General features: G+C 34.7%; 1 protein-coding gene across 2 annotated transcripts in view; it reads right to left on the bottom strand.

Annotated features, from left to right (window-relative positions):
- Positions 1-18,836, bottom strand: part of SV2B (synaptic vesicle glycoprotein 2B) — a 168,543-nt gene that overhangs the window by 23,477 nt on the left and 126,230 nt on the right. For both annotated transcript variants that reach the window (XM_074234147.1, XM_074234146.1), the window contains exons 3-6: positions 14,721-14,901; positions 13,085-13,236; positions 8,154-8,287; positions 6,512-6,601 (exon numbers count right to left, since the gene is read on the bottom strand). In XM_074234147.1, the coding sequence (XP_074090248.1) occupies positions 6,512-6,601; positions 8,154-8,287; positions 13,085-13,236; positions 14,721-14,901 (557 nt within the window). The remainder of the gene's footprint in view (positions 1-6,511; positions 6,602-8,153; positions 8,288-13,084; positions 13,237-14,720; positions 14,902-18,836) is intronic.

The following is an 18,836-nucleotide window of genomic DNA, read 5'->3' as shown; positions in this document are numbered from 1 at the left end:
TAAAAAAATAAAAAGTTTGGTTTTGAAATTATCTTTAGATCTCTTGTAAGAAAAAAAATCAGTTCAATGGAACTATACATCCTCTCCTAGTTGATAGATCACTTTACTTTTTTCATATGCAAAATTTTCATTCTCACTATAGATCAATGGAAAAGTAAGATCAAAGAGTGGAAAGTTAGAAGCAATGTTAGAATTATTTAGTCCAACCTATTCATAACCCAGAAGAGGAAACTGAGGCCCTGAGAGGTTAAATGGTTTCCCTTTAGACCTCCAAGGAGCAAATTTTCAAAGATAGGTGATGGATCATGGTTTTCTTATTCTGAATCTACTATTATTTTCAATAAATCTGATTGCTCTACTGGTAGTATAAGATGTCACTAAAAGTTTATGCTGCATTATCTATTTTATGACCTGTAGAATTGGATGAATAATCATAATGATACAATTTACAGTCATAGTATCACTTTTGATCTTTTTAAACAATACTATGAAATAGGTATTATTCATCCCCTTTTGCAGATGAAAAAACTGAAACCCAAGACCACTTAGCTAATCAGTGGCAAAGTCAGAATTAGAATTCAGCTCTCCTTATACCCAGTTCAATGATATTTCAATGCATCATGTAGAAAAATGTCCTTCCTGATGAGGCTGGAAGCATCCATGATGCAGCTATAGTCTGCCCGGCATGTAGAGTTAGTGGTATTTTATAAGAAATTGCCATCATTGCTTATGAAACATGGGATGGTAACTATCAAAAAGCAAGAAGGAAAGATGTTCATGAATACAAGGTACAGAGTATGAACTTGTGTAAGAAAAGGTCCCCTTCTATGTGCACATAAGGTGATACAGTGTCAAATACTTTGGCTCATCATAATAAGATTAATATTAATATATAATGTTATCTCATAACAAATATATAACAAATAATATTGGCCTCAGATTAATAATATTAATAAATTATTGCTACTTTGGATTTTGTAAAGATTTGGGTCCCATATAACTTGATTTAAGGAACTCACTCAGGTTCAGCAAAATTCAGAGAGGAAGAAGTATACAGAAAGTTTGGTTTCCCAAACTTTCCAAACTCACCCAGAAACTGATGGCAAGATCCCTCCCCAATTAGTTGTAAAAGTGTGGGTGGGTTAGAAAGGAATTAAAACATGTAGTAGCTTTCTACTTTAGCTAATTACTCTAGTGTTTGTCCTAGTTGGTGCAGTGGATAGAGCACTGGTCTTGGAATCAGGAGGACAGGAGTTCACATTCAGCCTTTGACACTTATTAGCCATTTTGACATGGGCAAGTCACTTAAACTTGAATGCCTGGTATCCAGGGCCATCTCTAGTTATCTTGATTCATATCTATCTTGATTCATATGCAGATTGGCTCTGGAGGAAAAAGTGATCCAATTCATGTGGTTATCATGGCCTCACTCCCTGATGTCATGGTCTTCTTCAAGAATGAAGGACAAACATTTATTACTCTCATCACTAAATTCAATTGTTCTCTCTTCTAAAAGAGTACAAGTATAGTTAGCACCCTTTATATTTCAGCAAGGGCAGCTAGGTGATACAGTGCATAGAGCACCAGTCCTAGAGTCAGGAGAACCCAAGTTCAAATCTAATCTCTGGCACTTGACCTTTATTATCTGTGTGTGACTTTGGACAAGTCACTTAATCCTAATCTTCTCACTTCCAGGATCATCTACAGGGACCCTTACTCAAATCTGGCCACTGGACCCAAATGACTCCAGGAAGAGAAAGAAAGATTGGTGACAGTCCAGCACCCCCTCCCTCAAATCTAGTTCATTTGTTTGTCATGGCAAGCAACATCTTCTTAGCAAAATCCTTCAGATGAAAGTCCTGAACACTTTTCTACACACACACACACACACACACACACACACACACACACACACACACACATTTGTAGTTCTACTGTTAGGTATTAGGAAGAATTCTTTAATTTGAAACTGTGGATTTGTTGAAATCATGTCTCAGTAATCCCACAAGGAGACTTTTTACCTACAAACATTGCTTTAGCTCTAATATATAGATAATAGCATCCAAATTTATGTTTTGTTTTTCTTTCTTCATTTATCCTTAGGAAGAATATTAACCCATCCTAGAGGGCACTGGCATGTTGACAGAATAAAGTACAATTACTCTAAATTACAATTAACTAGCATACAACACTCAGTTCACTGGGTCATAATAAGTCAACCAATTTTCCCTTGGAAATTTGTTGAACAATGAAGTTTTGGAAATTCATTCAACAATATATAGAACACTTGACACAATTCAACTAAAAGCTATAACAGGAGAAAAGAATATAAGTTTGACTTCTGAAAAAAAAAATTTTATTGACCAGAGCTGTAGTTAATAATTCTAGCATCCAGTGTAAATTTAGATGCACACATAGAGTGAGAGGCACAAATAACAGTCTTCCCATTCAGGATATTATCATTCTAGGAGAGAAGGAGGGGCAGCTAGGTGGCACAGTAGATAGGGCATTGGTCCTGGAATGAGAAGGATCTGAATTCAAATCTGGCTTCAAACATTTAATAATTACCTAGCTGTATGACCTTGGGCAAGTCACTTAACCTCATTGCTTTGCAAAAAAAAGAAAACCTGCTTCCCCCTAACTTAAAGTAACTTTTGGCTGACCACATCATGTCTTGGGTTTTCTAAGACAGTCACAATTTCAAATACAGAATCGTTGGATTTGGGATGGAAAGAGAAGGCAACCATGTCAACCCTTATAACACAGCTAACAATATCCAACCCACAACCAACCTCCCTTTTAAAGGGGTAAGAGAATGCTAGGATAAGGCCTAAGAGAACAGCTTGACCTTCAGGGATGGTACAACAGTGCACAGGGTCCATAGAGGACCATGATACATGGGGTGGTGAGATGAAGGAACTCTAGAGAGAGGAAACAATCTCTCAGACATTAGCACTCTGAGATAAAGTTTCAATCATCTCATTCCAGTTACAATTCTGATAAATGCTGAAAATTTTTACCTTTCCTATGATTCTTTTACTAATAAATTATATGAATTTAATTAAAGGGAGTTCACAGTAGAAAATAATTATATTCAGAAAATTAATATTTTCTTATATGAAGTGATCCATAATATATACAGTCAAAAGAACAATAAACACAATTGCCACAATGTATGTGTATAGATATAATTGAAGATAAGGACTTTCTCATTTGACTATCATCAAGGCTTTTAATCTCTCTCAGCCTCAGTCTCCTCATCTCATCTATAAAATGAGAATAATAATCAACAGCCTCTACTTTCCATGGTTGTTGTGAGGGTAAAATGAGATGTTACTTCTAAAGTAATTTGCAAACTTTAAATGCTATATAAACACAAGCAATTATTATTTGCATACATATTAATTTCAAGTCACCTTGCTAAAGATGCCAGTCTTCCACTCACAGCTTTTTCTGCCTCCCATATGTCTAAATGCCCTTAGGATATATGCTCATCACTGAAATAAATAATGCTGGAGGAGCAGAATAATGATGGTTTAGAGGCAGCCAGGCAAACAATACCAAAATTCTCCTTCAAACAACTTTAAAATAATTCATCAAACCAAATTTTGGAATGGCAGAGCCAACCAAATATCAGGGTAAGATATTTTCCAGTCTAAGAAAACTGTAGATCAACAGGAAAGGTCACATGGAAGCTGACCTGGAACTCTCAGATCAAAATAATGCAGGATGTCAGACAACTGGTCAAAAAGTGATTACATGGGACCCTGTGCTGGCAAATGGTGTAGCTGTTGCCAAAAGGTATATTTCTAATCCATAAGCAATTCTGGTCAAAGTTCCAGCATGGAGAAGAATGCTTGTGATAGATCACAAGGGAACAGGAGCCTGGTCACAGCTCAAAAACAAAAAGAACATTTGCACCTGTGGCTAGAGTGGAGCAGAGAGCTTAGGTATACACCAGAGTACAAACCAGAAGAGCGGTGACCACACTTCTTCCTGAATCACATCACCCTGGAAGCAACTAAAATTTATAGACCCCACCCCCAGAACTAGTGTTGAAAACATGAAACTGGGGACAGTACTTCCCCATCCTTCAGGAGAGCAGAGTTTAACTTTAACATAAAATTCAAAATCAAGAAATAGATTGGAAAAAAATGAAGGGGAAAAAAAGAGTTGACTAGAAGCTACTAGAATGTCAGGGAAGATCAAGAAAACAAGTGTGAAAACAGATACACCCAAATCCTCAAAGAAAAATGCTAATTGAACACATGTCTAATGAAAATTCCTGAAAGAGTTAAAGAAAAAAAATAAGGGTTATAGAGGAAAACTTGAAAAAGAAATGAGAGTAATGCAAGAAAATTATGAAAAGAGAATTAACAATTTGGTAAAAAGAAAAAAAGAGACATTAAAAATACTGAAGAAAACAACCCCTTGAAAATAGAATTTGCCTATTTAAAAACACATAAAAATTTACTGAAGAAAAGAATTCCTTAAAATGCAAAACAAGACAAATGGAAAACGAGGTACATAAACTCACTGAAGAAAATAATTTCTTAAAAATCAAAATTGGCCAAATAGGAAAAAAGATACAAAAACTCACTGAAAAAAATAATTTCTTAAAAATTAAAGTCAGACAAGTGGAAGCTAATGACTCCATGAGAAACAAAACAAAGTAAAAAAATTAGGAAAAAGTGTGAAATATTTCATTGAATGAACAACTGACATGAAAAAATAGATCAAGAAGAGATAATTTGAAAATTAGTGTACCATCTGAAAGTCATGATCCAAAAAAGATCTAGGCACCATCTTTCAAGAATTTTCAAAAAAAAATCTTTCTTGATATCTTAGATCAGAGGATAAAATAGAAAATTAAAGAACCCACCTATTACCTCCTGAAAAAAAAATCCCAAAGATGAAAATGCCCAGGAATAAAATAGTCAAATTTCAGAGCCTCAGAACAAGGAGAAAATATTGCAAGCAGCCAGAAAGACAATTCAAATATCAGGGACCATAGTCAGAAAAACACAAGATTTTCACATGACAAACAAGAAATTTAAATTAAAGCAACTCTAAGGTACTACTCACTATCAGAAGTGGCAAATGCTGGAAGGAATAAAGGAAAATAAATACACAAATGAATTGTTAGTGGAGTTGTGAACTGGTCCAACCATTCCAGTGAACAATTTGAACTATGCCCAAAAAGGCTATAAATCTGTGAATATCCTTTGACCCAGTAAAACCACTATTAGGTCTGTAACCCAAAGAGATTAAGGAAAAATAGAAAACAATTCATATATATAAAATACTTATAGCAGCTCTTTTTGTGATGGTAAAGAACTGGAAGTATAAAGGATGTCAATAAATTGGGAAATGACAGAACACTTTAAGGCATATGATTGTGATGGAGTGCTGTTGTGCTATAAGAAATGACCTGGGGAATGATTTCAGAAAATCATGGAAAGACCTACATGAACTGATGCAAAGTGAAGTGAATAGAAGCAGGAGATTATTGCACATAGTTTCAACAATACTGTAATGATGATCAACTATCAAGGACTTAACTATGCTGGTCAAAAATACAATAATTCAAGACAATTTTGAAGTGCTAATAATGAAAAATGTTATGTATTTCCAGGAGGAAAACTGATCAATTAAGGATACAAATTGAATAATAATTTTCTCACTTTCATTTTTTTTGCTTTTTTGTAGTATGGCTAATATGGAAATATATTTTGCATAATTTCATATATGTTATTGGTACTATATTGCTTTCTCAGTAATTTGGGTCAGGTGGTGAGGGAAAAAGGAAATTCAGAACATTTTTAATGTTAAAAAGAAAAAGTAATGAATAAGAAAAAAATGATACTAGTCTTTACATAAAGAGTATCATATTTGCCTTTAGAATACTGAAGCATCAAAGTTAATCCCATAGAAAATATAAGTACTACTAACATTGTAAAGGGTTGTTGTCAAGAGTCAACAAGTAACCTAGAACTCTAAAAAAACAGGATCCATTCATTTTGATTGATTTAAAGAAAACTTTTCCTAAAACCATGGTTGATGGTCACTAAACTATTTGGCAAATAACAATTGTATGTTTAGCATAAGAATGTTATATTAGAATGTGACATAACTAAATGAAAGACACCATGCACTTCTTCAAAGAGCTTATATTCTATGTGAGAAAATTCAAATATATAGACATTAAGAAATTTCAGAACAATTTCATAAAATGTCAGAAAGTAGAAAAATTTTATGATCTAGATTTGAAGTATAAGTCCCAAAGGAATAGAGAGGATTGTAGGAATAGTCAATGTGGTACGATATCACCTCTTTGAGGAGATGAGTTTTAAAGTACATTTTGATGGAAGTGATGGAAATTGATCTATGAAGGGGTAAAGTAGAAGGCATTGTTTGGGTGGATCACTTGTGGAGAAGTCCATTGTTTTAATGCATAGAATATCTGTTTTAAGAGTTATAACTGACTTCCAGAAGGCAGTTGCATACTTACTGTGAATACTTTCTCAGGTGCCCCCTTGGCCCTCATATTGGTGTCATGAACATGCTTAAGAATCATCCAGGCCTCATCATGTTTACCCATCTGGAAAAGTCAAGGGAAGAATTATTCCAAACCAACAGCTATCACAATCTCCATTCATCTTTTTCTCATTTTATTGTCTTGGGAGGATGTCTTTCTCATTATATTTCTTGCTCCTTAGGATGGAAAAGTCCTTTTAAGTTATGGTGATGTTTGGTGCTTTTTAGGTTTTTAATGTCCTTTCTATCAGTCATTGGGATTCACTCAAGTCTTAATAAAGGTTCCCTGTTAATCTTATCTGTAAAATGGGATTGATGGTTTCATTACAAAGAATTATCTACACCCAAGTCCTAAATTCTTCATCACAAGGTGATCAAACTTGGTTCACAAAACTTGTCAGAGGAATGTGAATGCTATAATTTTCTACCAATCCAGAAAACCTTTGAGTATATGCCAAATGACAGATGTTTATCTGTCATTTATAGCCCAGTCTAGCTAAATGTCAAGAGATTTATTATCAGAAAGTTGACTACAAGATGATGAAGTTTTAGTCTAGATATAGAAAGACTGCTTATAACAGTGCCTTGCATTATTTTATGACCTATATCAATGGAATGAATGCTAAAAATAATGGAATACTCTATGCTTCTGGTAATGCTTTGAAATAAAATGGTTCATATGATTATCACCAATCACAATGAATTAAATTGCTTTTAATAGTCATAATAATTCATCAGATATTCTTTTAATTACTTCTGTGATAATCTTTTGATCTAAGGTCTTCTAGGCTTTCTTTTTTTTTCCCCTTCTTTACGCATCATTCTTGTTCTCTCATGTTGCTGGTATCAGATCCAAGTCAGACATTGGGGCTTAAGCATACAAGAAGACTTTTACCACAATGACCATGTGAGAACATCAAAAGTCTTGTAATAGTATGGCCCTCATTGTCCTGAGAACATTGTTCTTGCCTTTTCCCATGTTGGCTTTGAACTCCATGGATCCCACTTAGAACATTACTCTTCTCTCATTGGAACCCCTAGTCTCAAAATTGTGAATTCCTTCGATTTAGGCTTTAAAGCAAAGCAAGAAAGTCAATTACTCTAGTGTCTTTTTCATCCGCAATGTGAAAAGCACAAGAAGTAGGAGAGATGAGCCAACTTCTCTCAACACTACTTTAGGCTGCTCTTTGGTGTCTCCTGTTTTCCTTGGGTTGTTTTTTTTAATCCACTTATTCCTTGATTTCCTCCTGGTAATAAACTATAGAGTGCTACAGGCTTCCTTGAGTCATGACAATGAGAAAAGTAGACTAAATGAACCTAACTAATGAGTCCATGTGAAGGGAGTCCCAAAAATAAGTCCCCCAAATCCCCAAATATTGAATTCTTCTTGGTACCTAAGAAATAAATTGCTAAAAGAGAGAAAAACCTTGAAAATGTAGTTACTAAAAAAATAGAAACCAACTCAAACTTAAGGATGTGGGACTTTTCACCAGTCTAGGAAGTAAAAGAAAGAATAAATATAGGATTCTAAAAGTGAAAATGTAGCTAAGTCTATGCTTTTGTTGGTTGCTTATTGAATTCACTATGAAATATTATTTTGGAACATATTTACATACCTCCAATAGAAAACGTGGACTCTCTGGCATGAACTTCAGGGCAATCATGGATGCCATGCAAGGGAGAGCACAGACAATCACAAACACCCTCCAGCTGTGGAAATGATAGTTGGTTCCCATGCTGAAGCCCCAACCTATAATGAAACATTTCTTTCTGGATTAGTTTCACTGCTAAAGAAGCTATGTTTGTAAGGTAATTCAATTGTTGAAAAATATACTGGATCTTAGACATACACATGCATGATGTCCCCACCAAAGATAACCTCTATGAATTTATTTGAGCACAAAATATTTAGGGGAACTACTTTTTAGAAACTGCCATAAGAGCCTTTATAAAATTCCTTTGATGTCATGGATGATGATTGTGATGTTTGTCTTCTGAAGTGTCCTTGATTTTTTTTAATAACAAACAAAAGTCATTTGAAATCATTTTTGGGGAAAGGGTGATCTACTGGAGGAGCTGATAATGTTATTTTTTGGTCAAAAATAAGGTATAACTGTGAATTAGTAAGGCTGTTTTTCTTGTTTGTTTTATTAATCAGCACATAGGGCAGCTGCAGAAGGCAGGTTTCAAAGGCATTTTGAGTAGAATAAGACTTGGAAAGAGTGCTGAGCTAGGAAGCAGATATGTGGGCTCTAATCTAGTCTCTGTCTCTGTGATTGACTTTGAGAAGCTCATGTTATATTTTGCACCTCATTTCCTCCTATATCAAATGACAATGGACTAGATAATGCTATAGATCTTGTCTGACCCTAAGAATCTATATACTGATGGGAGTATATTATGAATAAGTCCAAGACAGCTAAGTGATGCAGTGGATAGAGTGTAGGGCTTAGGGTCAGGAAAAATAAAGTTCAAATTCTGCCTCAGACACTTATGAGCAGTGTGACCCTGGACAAGAAATAACAACCTGTTTCAGCCTCATGTTTTTCACCTGTAAAATATGAATAATAATCATAGCACCTACCTCACAAGATTATGAGGATCAAATAATCTAACATTTATAAAGTACTTCACAAACTTTAAATCCCATGTAGTCTTGAGAGATGACTCTCTTTTTGGAAAGGGATAATATTCATTTGGATAAGTTCTGGGTTTTGTATTAAAAGAAAATTTCCATTGGTTTTGAATTTATAACTTCATCTATTGGCTTTATACATAAAGAGTGGTATATTATATAGTGGTATATTATATATTACATTATATTCTGGAGGCAGAAAAATCTGATTTTAAACACTTACCTTTAATATTTATCAATAGTATAAGTCCATGGGTAAGTCACTTAAACTCTATGAATTTTAGATTCTTCAATATAAAATGAGAATGATAATAATTTCCGCAGAACTTATTCCCATAGGATTCTTGTAAGGCTCAATCAAGAGAGTGTCTATGAACTGTTTTGCAACCCTCAAAGCATTATTCAGTGTTCCAAAACTCTTAGTCTAGTTTTAAACTGTGGTGTAGCTTAAAGCTATAAGCATTAAGATGGTCTAAACTAGCACTAAAGCCTTCAGATTATTATTATAACCCTGTATAGTCAGCTATTATTATAAACATAATTCATTTTATCAAAGGACAGGAATCACATCTTTTATATTTTCTATGTCTGACACAGCATCCTGTACAGAATGAACTCAGCAGATATATTCTTTGTCCACTGCTGCACTGTTTGCTGTACCATTTAATGGAAGAGGTCAGAGGATCTCCCAAGAGGTGGGAGGAACTCACTAGAGAGCAACTACTTAAAATACAACTGGCCACCTCAATAGAAAAGATGATCCATTCATTCTCTTAGAACCAAACTTTCCTTCTCAGATTTGCTCTTCTCAGCTTCTTGATTTCTGAAGGGAATTTCATTTTCATTTAAAAATCTTTCCTTTCTCCCAGCAGGGGCAGTAGAACAGCAGGCAATGATCAAAACTGCACTTACACTTCCCCAACCAATACCCTAAAATTATTCTGGCAAAATCAGAAGTGAAGTTATTCAAAATTCTTATAGGCCTCCAACTCTGCTACGTGGCCAGAGAAATACAGGCAGCCTCTCCAACTCCAAAACTTAGAAAAACTGCCCAATAGAGATTTCTTCCTGTTGTTGCAATTGTTTCTCACAAATATACATGCTTTATCCTGGCTTCATTACTCTCTCATTCTCTCTATGGATACTTCCCTTTCAATAATCTGAGTTTGTCTCATTCACTGGCCAAGACATTAAATTCACCCTAATGGTGGGCTGCTTCCCAACATTTAAAGTAATATGCATTTATGATTGGAGAGTTTTTCAAAAGGCAATATTGTTTAATTTCATGTTCTTTGAGGCTGCCCTACTTTTCTCCATAAGGATTTCACAAACAGCTGTTGTTTCTGGCTGAAATAGGAATTAATCTTTCATAACAGATACTCAGATTTTCCAGAGCTATGCATATGAATCATAGAACTGCAGAATATTAGAGAAGGAAGGGCCTTGGGATCTCTGCTAGTTCAGTTAACTCATTTTTTTCAATCAAACTAATCAACCAATCAACATGTATGTGGTCTGTGAAAGAGAATGAGAATATAAATATAAAAAGATAATTTCCACCCTTAAGGAGCTTGCTTAGACCAAGAAAAATGAGGTAACTTATCAAGAAAACGTTTTGAACTGGCCAGTTTTCCTTCTTGTGGTTGCAGTAGAGTCATAGCTAGGTATATTGGAACTGAAAATAACGGAAAACAACCAGGAATATTGGTACTGAGAAAAAATTTCAGCTTAAGGGTGGGGTGGAAAAGATGGAAGGCAGAGAGCAAAATAATGAAGAGAAAAGTTGATTTTAGCAAAGTAGAGCTATGTTGTGTAGGGAATAGGAGGAAGTTCATCCTCCAGAGAATTTAGTTCTAGCTACTATAGATCGATGAACCCCAACTTCCTATATTCAGAAGAACATATAGGGTGAAGGAAGGTCAAAAAAAGAAGAGAGGAAACTGAGAATGGAGCAAAACAGCATGAACCTGGTAAAAAGCTTTGAGAACTGTTATAGAAAGGGAGAATCAATCTCCAGGGCAAAATCCAGTCCCCTGACACTAGTCATAGTTTCACTCAAGCTCATGTTTGTCAGACATCAAGCCATCAAGCTTTATATGATGCTTGAAAACACAATAATGATATTGAATACTCTTCAAACTAAACAGAAAAGCAGCCCCAGTACTTTTTAGTCAATCCACCTACCCCATATTTCCTTGCTTTATGAGAGAGAATCAAACAATAGTAGAAATGTGTTACACTTTAGAAATGAATTCTGAAACATCATCATATTTGGCCCATCTGAATCACAGCAGAAATAATATCTATTTTTCAATGTATTGAAAAGAAGACTAGAAGAGGCAGATACTTAAATTTCCTGACTTTGCATGTTAATACCTTGTCTACTATCTTAGTCTAGGGGATCCAATCTTTCTAGCAACAATGTCACTTCTAGGTACTGTGCTATTGTGAAAAGAGCACTAGCAATAAGATCTGAGTTTTAATTCCAGTTCCACCATTTACCAGCTGTGTAAACATGGAGAGGTTACATAATTTCTACAAGCTTAGATTTTTCCATCTATAAAATCAGAATATTAATACCTACTAGGAGTCTCTCATAGGATTTTCATGACAAATGAGAAAATGCACATGTAAGGCATCATACAATAAAAGTATTAATATACAAATGTAAGGCACTGAGGATGATAAATATGCATTTTAAAAAAAAGCATTAGCTTTGCAAATCTAAAGTGCACTTGATAAGGAGGCATGAGTGATCTGGGTTTAAATCCAGGCTCTAGCAATCATCAGTGGGATCCTGTGAAAAATCACTTAATTTTTTCTCTCTAAAATAAGGGATTTGGTCTAGATGACCTATAATATACCTCCTAGCTCTGAACAGAATTGCAATAACTCCAAAGATATGTGAGATGTGTAAATTTAGTGGCGTGTTCACTCCAAATGTTCATGTGACCTATTTGTGTCCAATTTGTGATAGAGCATTCCAAGTTGGAATCCTGTCTGATAAGATACAGCAAGATATACTATACCTTGATCCCAACATAGTGTGCTAGTGTGAGTATTATTAATCCCATTTCACAAGTGAGGAAACTGAGGTTTAGAAATATTAATTACACAAGGTATATTTTCAGATATAGTCCATGTAAACATATTATTTTTATTATCTTCTCTCCTTTTTTATCTTCAGGGACATTGATTTTACATTCACAAAGTTTCTCAAAACTATCTACTCTCCTCTGGTTCCTCTTCCATACTTGTACTTTTCCACTGGGGGTGTGGTCACAAATTTAAACCCTGCTTCAGGTTCCAAGTAACCACTCCTAAATTTCATTAAAATGATTACTTATGTGTTTTTATCTCATCATAATCACTGTGGTCAGTCTTTAAGTCACTAGCATTAGTAGACTGCTTTTCAACAAACTTTCCAATACAGAAATGTAATTATTGACACATAATACTAAAATGGCAGTGTTTTTCCCCGTATTTAAATAATTCTGCAAATTGTACTATACTACTGCAGGGGAGATAGGCCTACCATGACTCTATGTATTTCTTGTCACAACCATAAAATGAGAATAAAAATACAGGTTCAGTAAATGGACTTTATAATTTCCTTAGCTCCTCTCCAACTTTATGAGCTATGAAATATGTCTATCATTTCTTTCTATTGCATCTTTAAAATAATAAAAACTAATGGGAATAAGGGAAAATTTGCATAATTTCCAGTAGACTTTTTACTTTGGAATATCATGTTATAGTCTTCCAGGAGAAATAAAAGAAAGCCACTCAAAAACCATGTCTAAGAGAAAGCTTCAAGCACAGGGGAAAGGAAGAGAAGGATATTTGGACATAGATATTAAAACTATTGAAAACACATTTATGTAGTGAATATTTTGAGCCTAAAATACTTACCATAATGTGGAATAATAGTCCAAGCCATCGCTGAAGCATAAATTCCCCCAATCATCCAGAACATGCAGAGCCAACTGAGGTGTTCTCCCCTCTTCTCACGAGATAAGAATTCAGAGAAGTAGGCAAATACAATGGGAAGGGACCCCCCAATCCTGAGGGGGGAAAATACCAAAATGGAAGAATCAAGGTGTGTTTAGAAAAGGAAAATTAACAAGCATCATCCACTATTCAGATAATGTATAAAATTGAGTTGACAAAATATAATATTGAAGTAAAATATTTTCAGAATAAAATGGAGGAATAAGTTTCATTATGAAGTTGCCTAGTTGTCCTGGTTAATCTAAGACAAGTTAATGAGCTATGATGAATTAACTAGTTAGTAAGGCTAAAACATATGATGAATAAAAGTAAATAAATTAGAAGCATTTTGATAAACTTAGAGGACAAATTCAAGCTAGAAGCACAGAAATCATAATGATTTCATTATATTCAGAGCAAGGAAATGTCTCTAAGATAGTTGGAGTCCTTCTCATTGAAACAAACCAATGAGGAATTTAAGTACCCAATTCACTCCTATTTCTTAAGTGTGATACTATGATTTTGATGCTATTCTTTTTCTGCTAAATAGATTTAAGAACTCTTTAAAGAATAATACACTTGATTGTTTTCTACCTTAATTTAACCTGCTTCTTGCTTCTTGCTTTTTTAAATTCAATTTTGATGAGTTTTTAAATAACTATCAACTAAGTTTAATAACTACCAGCTAAGTTACTTTCAGAGAAACCCTCCAATATAATATATATATATGTTTAGTCCAGAAAAATAATCCACACAATGACCATGTATAAGAATTCCTATCTCAAATCCATTTCTTCTCTGTTTAGAGAGGGAGGAATATTTGTTTCATCTTAAGTCTTTTGAAGCCACTATTGTTTGCTTCTTTGATCAGATGTCAGCTTTCTATCATATATCAAAAATGCCCAACTTACTAGCTCATAACTTTGCTACACTGGAAGTTCCAGGAGAAGAGACTCATGTCAACTTTAGAATCAACAGTATCTAACAAAGCAACTCAGCTAATAAATGATCCTGTAATTGAAAGTGTCCATATTGTCCATTATGTTCATATTGTAGACATTTTATTTCTAAGCTTTATTCTAAAATATGAGGCTTTATTAGAAATAAACCATTAACCCATCTCCCTCTTCCCTGTAAGAAAGCCTAGAATACATTTTGACAAGAGATTTCTTATTTCATTTACCACTTAGAGAAGAGATAAAGGGTTGCAGTGTCAAAGGAAGATAGTATCATAGTATTCCAATTATCCCAATATCCAAGATCAACAAAGACAGGGACCATCATCTAGATATATCACAAGTTCTTCAGAAAGTTTACAGGAGAAGTTCACAAAACGATCTGGAGCTGGAGGAAACTTCAGAAGACTTTCGGTTCAATTCCCTCATTTTACAAATGAGGAAATTGAGGACTTGGGAGGTTGAGAAATTTGCCCAAGGTCACATAGGTGGATCAGGAATGGATTTTAAACACAGTTCTCTGACTCCAGAGCTAGTGATCTTTCTTCATTAATCACTGGTTAGACACAGAGTAATATGTCTTATGTTCCTAATGTACATACCCTATACCAGAGATAAGACGGCAGAAGAGGAAGAAGCCATAGCCCTGCACGAAAGAGGAGAGGGATGCAAAGGAGGCGTTGACTGCAAGAGACATGCCAAGGACTTTCTTTCTCCCAAGCTTATCTGCCAGGCCACCCCAGATGAAGGCCCCGGCCATCATTCCCAGGTAGACTATTAGCCCTGTGAGAGGTGAGGGAGGAGAGAGGGTAATAGAGAGTGACACAGAGAAAGAGAAAAATATTAGGAATATTCAAAGTGTTCTACATTCAAAATGGAACATATTTTAGAATAGTAGACAGCCATCATATTTCCCCTCCTAGAAATCATAGCATTATGAACATATATGATCTAAAGAAAGAAAAGACTCTGAAAATACTTTGCAAATTGACATGTTTTTTTCTACAAAGTAAGGTCTTAAAATTATGTAAACAGTAAATTTAGAGGGGTAAGTTAATACATATAACACTATGTATGGCAAGGATTTTATGAAGACTTTGTGGTTAGTAGACATGCTCTTAATGTTTGCAGTTTGGAATAACATTTTTTTCTTTATTTTTTTAATGACTCCTTTACTGGTCAAAAAAGCCCTCCAAAGAATTTCCTCAGTTAATCCCCAACCCCAACCCCCCAAAAAGAAATACATAGCTATTTTAATGAAATAGTTGTGGAGGTTTCTTTAAGACAAAAAATTATTTCAAATTGATGGGTAGGTCAGCAAAATACCAATATTATTCTCTAATTGTTAAGTAGTAAAAGGATATGAACATTTTTCAAAAGAATTGCAAACTATCAATGCTAACTTCTTCAGTGAAAAAGAAATACAAAATAAAATCACTGAAGATTCTTCTCAAAGTTGGAAAGAGGATAAAAGATGAAACAGTCAATGTAGGACTATAAATTTGTTCAACCATTCTATAAAACAATTTCTCATTGTGTAAGAAAAAATAAATAAATTATTTATATTCCCCCCAATCATTCTGCTGCTGACCATAATCCAGGTGAGGTGAAGGACCCAATATATACCAAAAGTTTCATAGCAGCATTTTTTATGGCAGCAAACAAAAACTAGAAACAGAGGGAGAACCCATCATTTGAAAATTTGTGTTATAAAACTGTAATAGAATATTATTCCACCCTAAAAGAATGAGAAATATGATGAGAAACTGGTATAGAATAAAATGAGCAGAACCATCAACACAATGAACAAGATCAAATGACTGAAAAGACAGTTGAACTTTGGTTCACTGTGAAAAGTAATCTTCTTCCTATAGAAGTAACTGTAAAATAAACCTTTCTCTCAGTAGGCAGATAGAGCACTATGAATATGGAATAAGTAGTCAGACAGTCTTTAGCTGTTGGTTTTGCTAAAATGTTTTTATTTCTTAGATGTCTGAGAGTCAGAAGAAGCAAAAATAGAACATTTTTTAAAAAGCATATATAAAGTTATGTCCAGTGATAGAATCTGTTAATTACATGAAAAAATAACAATGAGTCTAAACACATAAAACAATTATTTGCCTTATAAATAAGTTGATTTCTTAAAAATACTTTGTAAAGTTATTTTCCGGGTACTTATAGCAATGCAATTATATTATGCCAAGACATCTGCCAGATGGCTAAGCTTACTATAGGTGACCTTTATACAATGTACCAAATAAGTAGTAAAGTATTCCATCAATCAATATTTCCATCTGTTAATAACTGACACTTTTTTAAAAGTAATTTAAGGTTTGAAAAACTCCCCAGTTTTATATGGGAAGAACCTGGGGCTCAGAGAGGTGAAAGAACTTATTTAAGTATAAATTCCATTCAGATCATCCAAGCATTAAATACCTAAAGTACTAGGTATTTTTCCTAGATGTTGGTGCTACAAAGGCAAAATGGAAAACAAACTTTATATTTACAGAACTTATTTTCAAGTAGGAGGAGGAAGAAAAAAGCAGATACATCAGGCTTTCAACCAAGTTTGGTTGGTTTTGTTTGCTGCTATGTATGGTATGGGCAAGGAGATATGACTCCAGTTTGGCAAAGAGGATACTGAGCCTGATATCAGGCTGAGTACCAACATAAGGGGAGGAATTGGTGCCAGTGATTTTTATTTGGAAGAGAAACATGTATGTTGCCAACTACTCTCCAGGAGAGACACAAGCAAAGATTTTGAAAGTTATAGACATATAGGGGAAGTCAAGTCCTCAATATGCCCCCGATTTCTAGTTTGTCTCCAAAACAGATGAGGGAGGGAGGGAGGGAGGGAGAGAGAGAGAGAGAGAGAGAGAGAGAGAGAGAGAGAGAGAGAGAGAGAGAGAGAGAGAGAGAAAGAGAGAGATTGTTTTTCCTATAAGTGAAATAGGGTCCACCTTCTAGGTTTAAGCTGAGATTCATCTCACTCCCATCTAAAGAGTTCATTCACTCTGGTATATTTTCTGGTATGTTCTAACCTGTATAAATCCTCCAATTTTTTGTTTGCTTAGATAGATGAATTTATACTGTCATGCTATTTGTTAAGGTCTTTTATTTTTGGATAGGAAAGAATCAAGCTGGCAAGTTAGACTTGGGATTGCCATCCTCCTTTAAGAGTGAACAGGAAGCAACTTGTGTTTTGAGTCTATTGTGGTCTTATACTAGTAATATTTGTAAATCAAAGATTAATTTCACCCATTGCCCTTCTTAGATACAGGCAAGGAAAGTACCAATTATCCAATCCTGACCCCTTCCCTACCCTCTCAAAGGCAGAAATCAATATTTTGTTTAAAGAGGTTAAGCTAGATTCCAAATCATGCCATTAGCAAGCTTCAAATCTTTACATTTAGACAATCCATGTATAAATATATAACATAAATATTCTACATAAGTAAAGCAAAACTACAAAAAAAGTAATTTGAGGGATAGGTTGGGCTTTGGGGTCACTAACAATTGGAAGCCTCATAAGAGGTCTACTGTAGGAAGTTTCACTTGAGCTAAGTGAATTAAAAGGAAAAGGGATCCAATCATGGAGTTTAACCTTACAAAGTCACAGAAACAGAATATAGACTGATGTGGTTAAGGAATGGCAAGTACATAGTGAGGTGGGAGACTCTTTTGACTTGAAGTTCATTACTTTTCTATATACCAGGTAAGTAGACTAAATCTAGACTCCTGAATTCCAAGCAGCAGAGGTGAGCACCTGGAGTCCTCGAGTTGTTCCAAATTCATGCTCCACCATCCTAGAACTAACATCACAATAACCCCATCAAGAATTCTAGTATGCTCCTAAGCAATGTGTTCTTGATACAAGTACCATTCTGTTCAGGATTTCCATTGAAGGGGGAAAAACATGCTAACCCATATACCTGACTGTTTTATACTTTCACTGTTTTCCTGAGGTAATTAAAAACATTCATTGATTTAGGTAATACTTATTTTTTACTAGGTTTGTATGACTCTTGGAAGGTCTAGGGATTAAATTCACAAAATAATCATGTGTGTGTGTATGTGTATGTGTGTGTGTGTGTGTGTGTGTGTTTTTAATATTTTCTATCCTCCAAACAATGTGGATGGTGACGTTTTAAATTCTTTGTGAATTAGAAGCTGGCATTTCTGATATTTCCTGGACTTAGTTATTAGTTACACTTTAGTCAGCTAATTAGGTAAAATTTAAGCCCCTATAGCCCCTTGCTATTTGTCTTTATTTTATTTTGGTTTATTTGTAGTTCCACATCTATATTTCAGTCTGAAGGAACTCTAAAAAACCATGCTACCTGATTTTTCTCTTCCCAGATCTGTAGGATGTGGCAATGTAGCCCAAGGAGATGCATGAAAGGAGAGAGAAAAGCCTTCCATTTCTCTTCCAACAAGGGAAACAGTGAAATGTTGAACCTGAATTCCAAGTCTAATATTCCTGCCCACATCTATGAAATATACTTTTAAAAACCACATTCTGTGAGGCTATTTTCCCACCATCAGGGTAATATCTGGGAACTATACCTGAGGGATACACAGAGAATATAACTGACCTAAACTAAACTGAACTAAATCAAACTGAATTAAACTGAATTAAAGTGCTCTGGGGATATGGCTCTTTCCCTCTCCTTGTAGAAACCTTTAGATAGAAAAACGAAGCCTAAGGTTTCCCATTT

The sequence above is a fragment of the Macrotis lagotis genome, chromosome 4, assembly GCF_037893015.1.
Source record: "Macrotis lagotis isolate mMagLag1 chromosome 4, bilby.v1.9.chrom.fasta, whole genome shotgun sequence".
NCBI lineage: Eukaryota > Metazoa > Chordata > Mammalia > Peramelemorphia > Peramelidae > Macrotis > Macrotis lagotis.
Note: the sequence above shows the minus strand (reverse complement) of the source record. Positions and strands in the feature narration are given on the sequence as shown.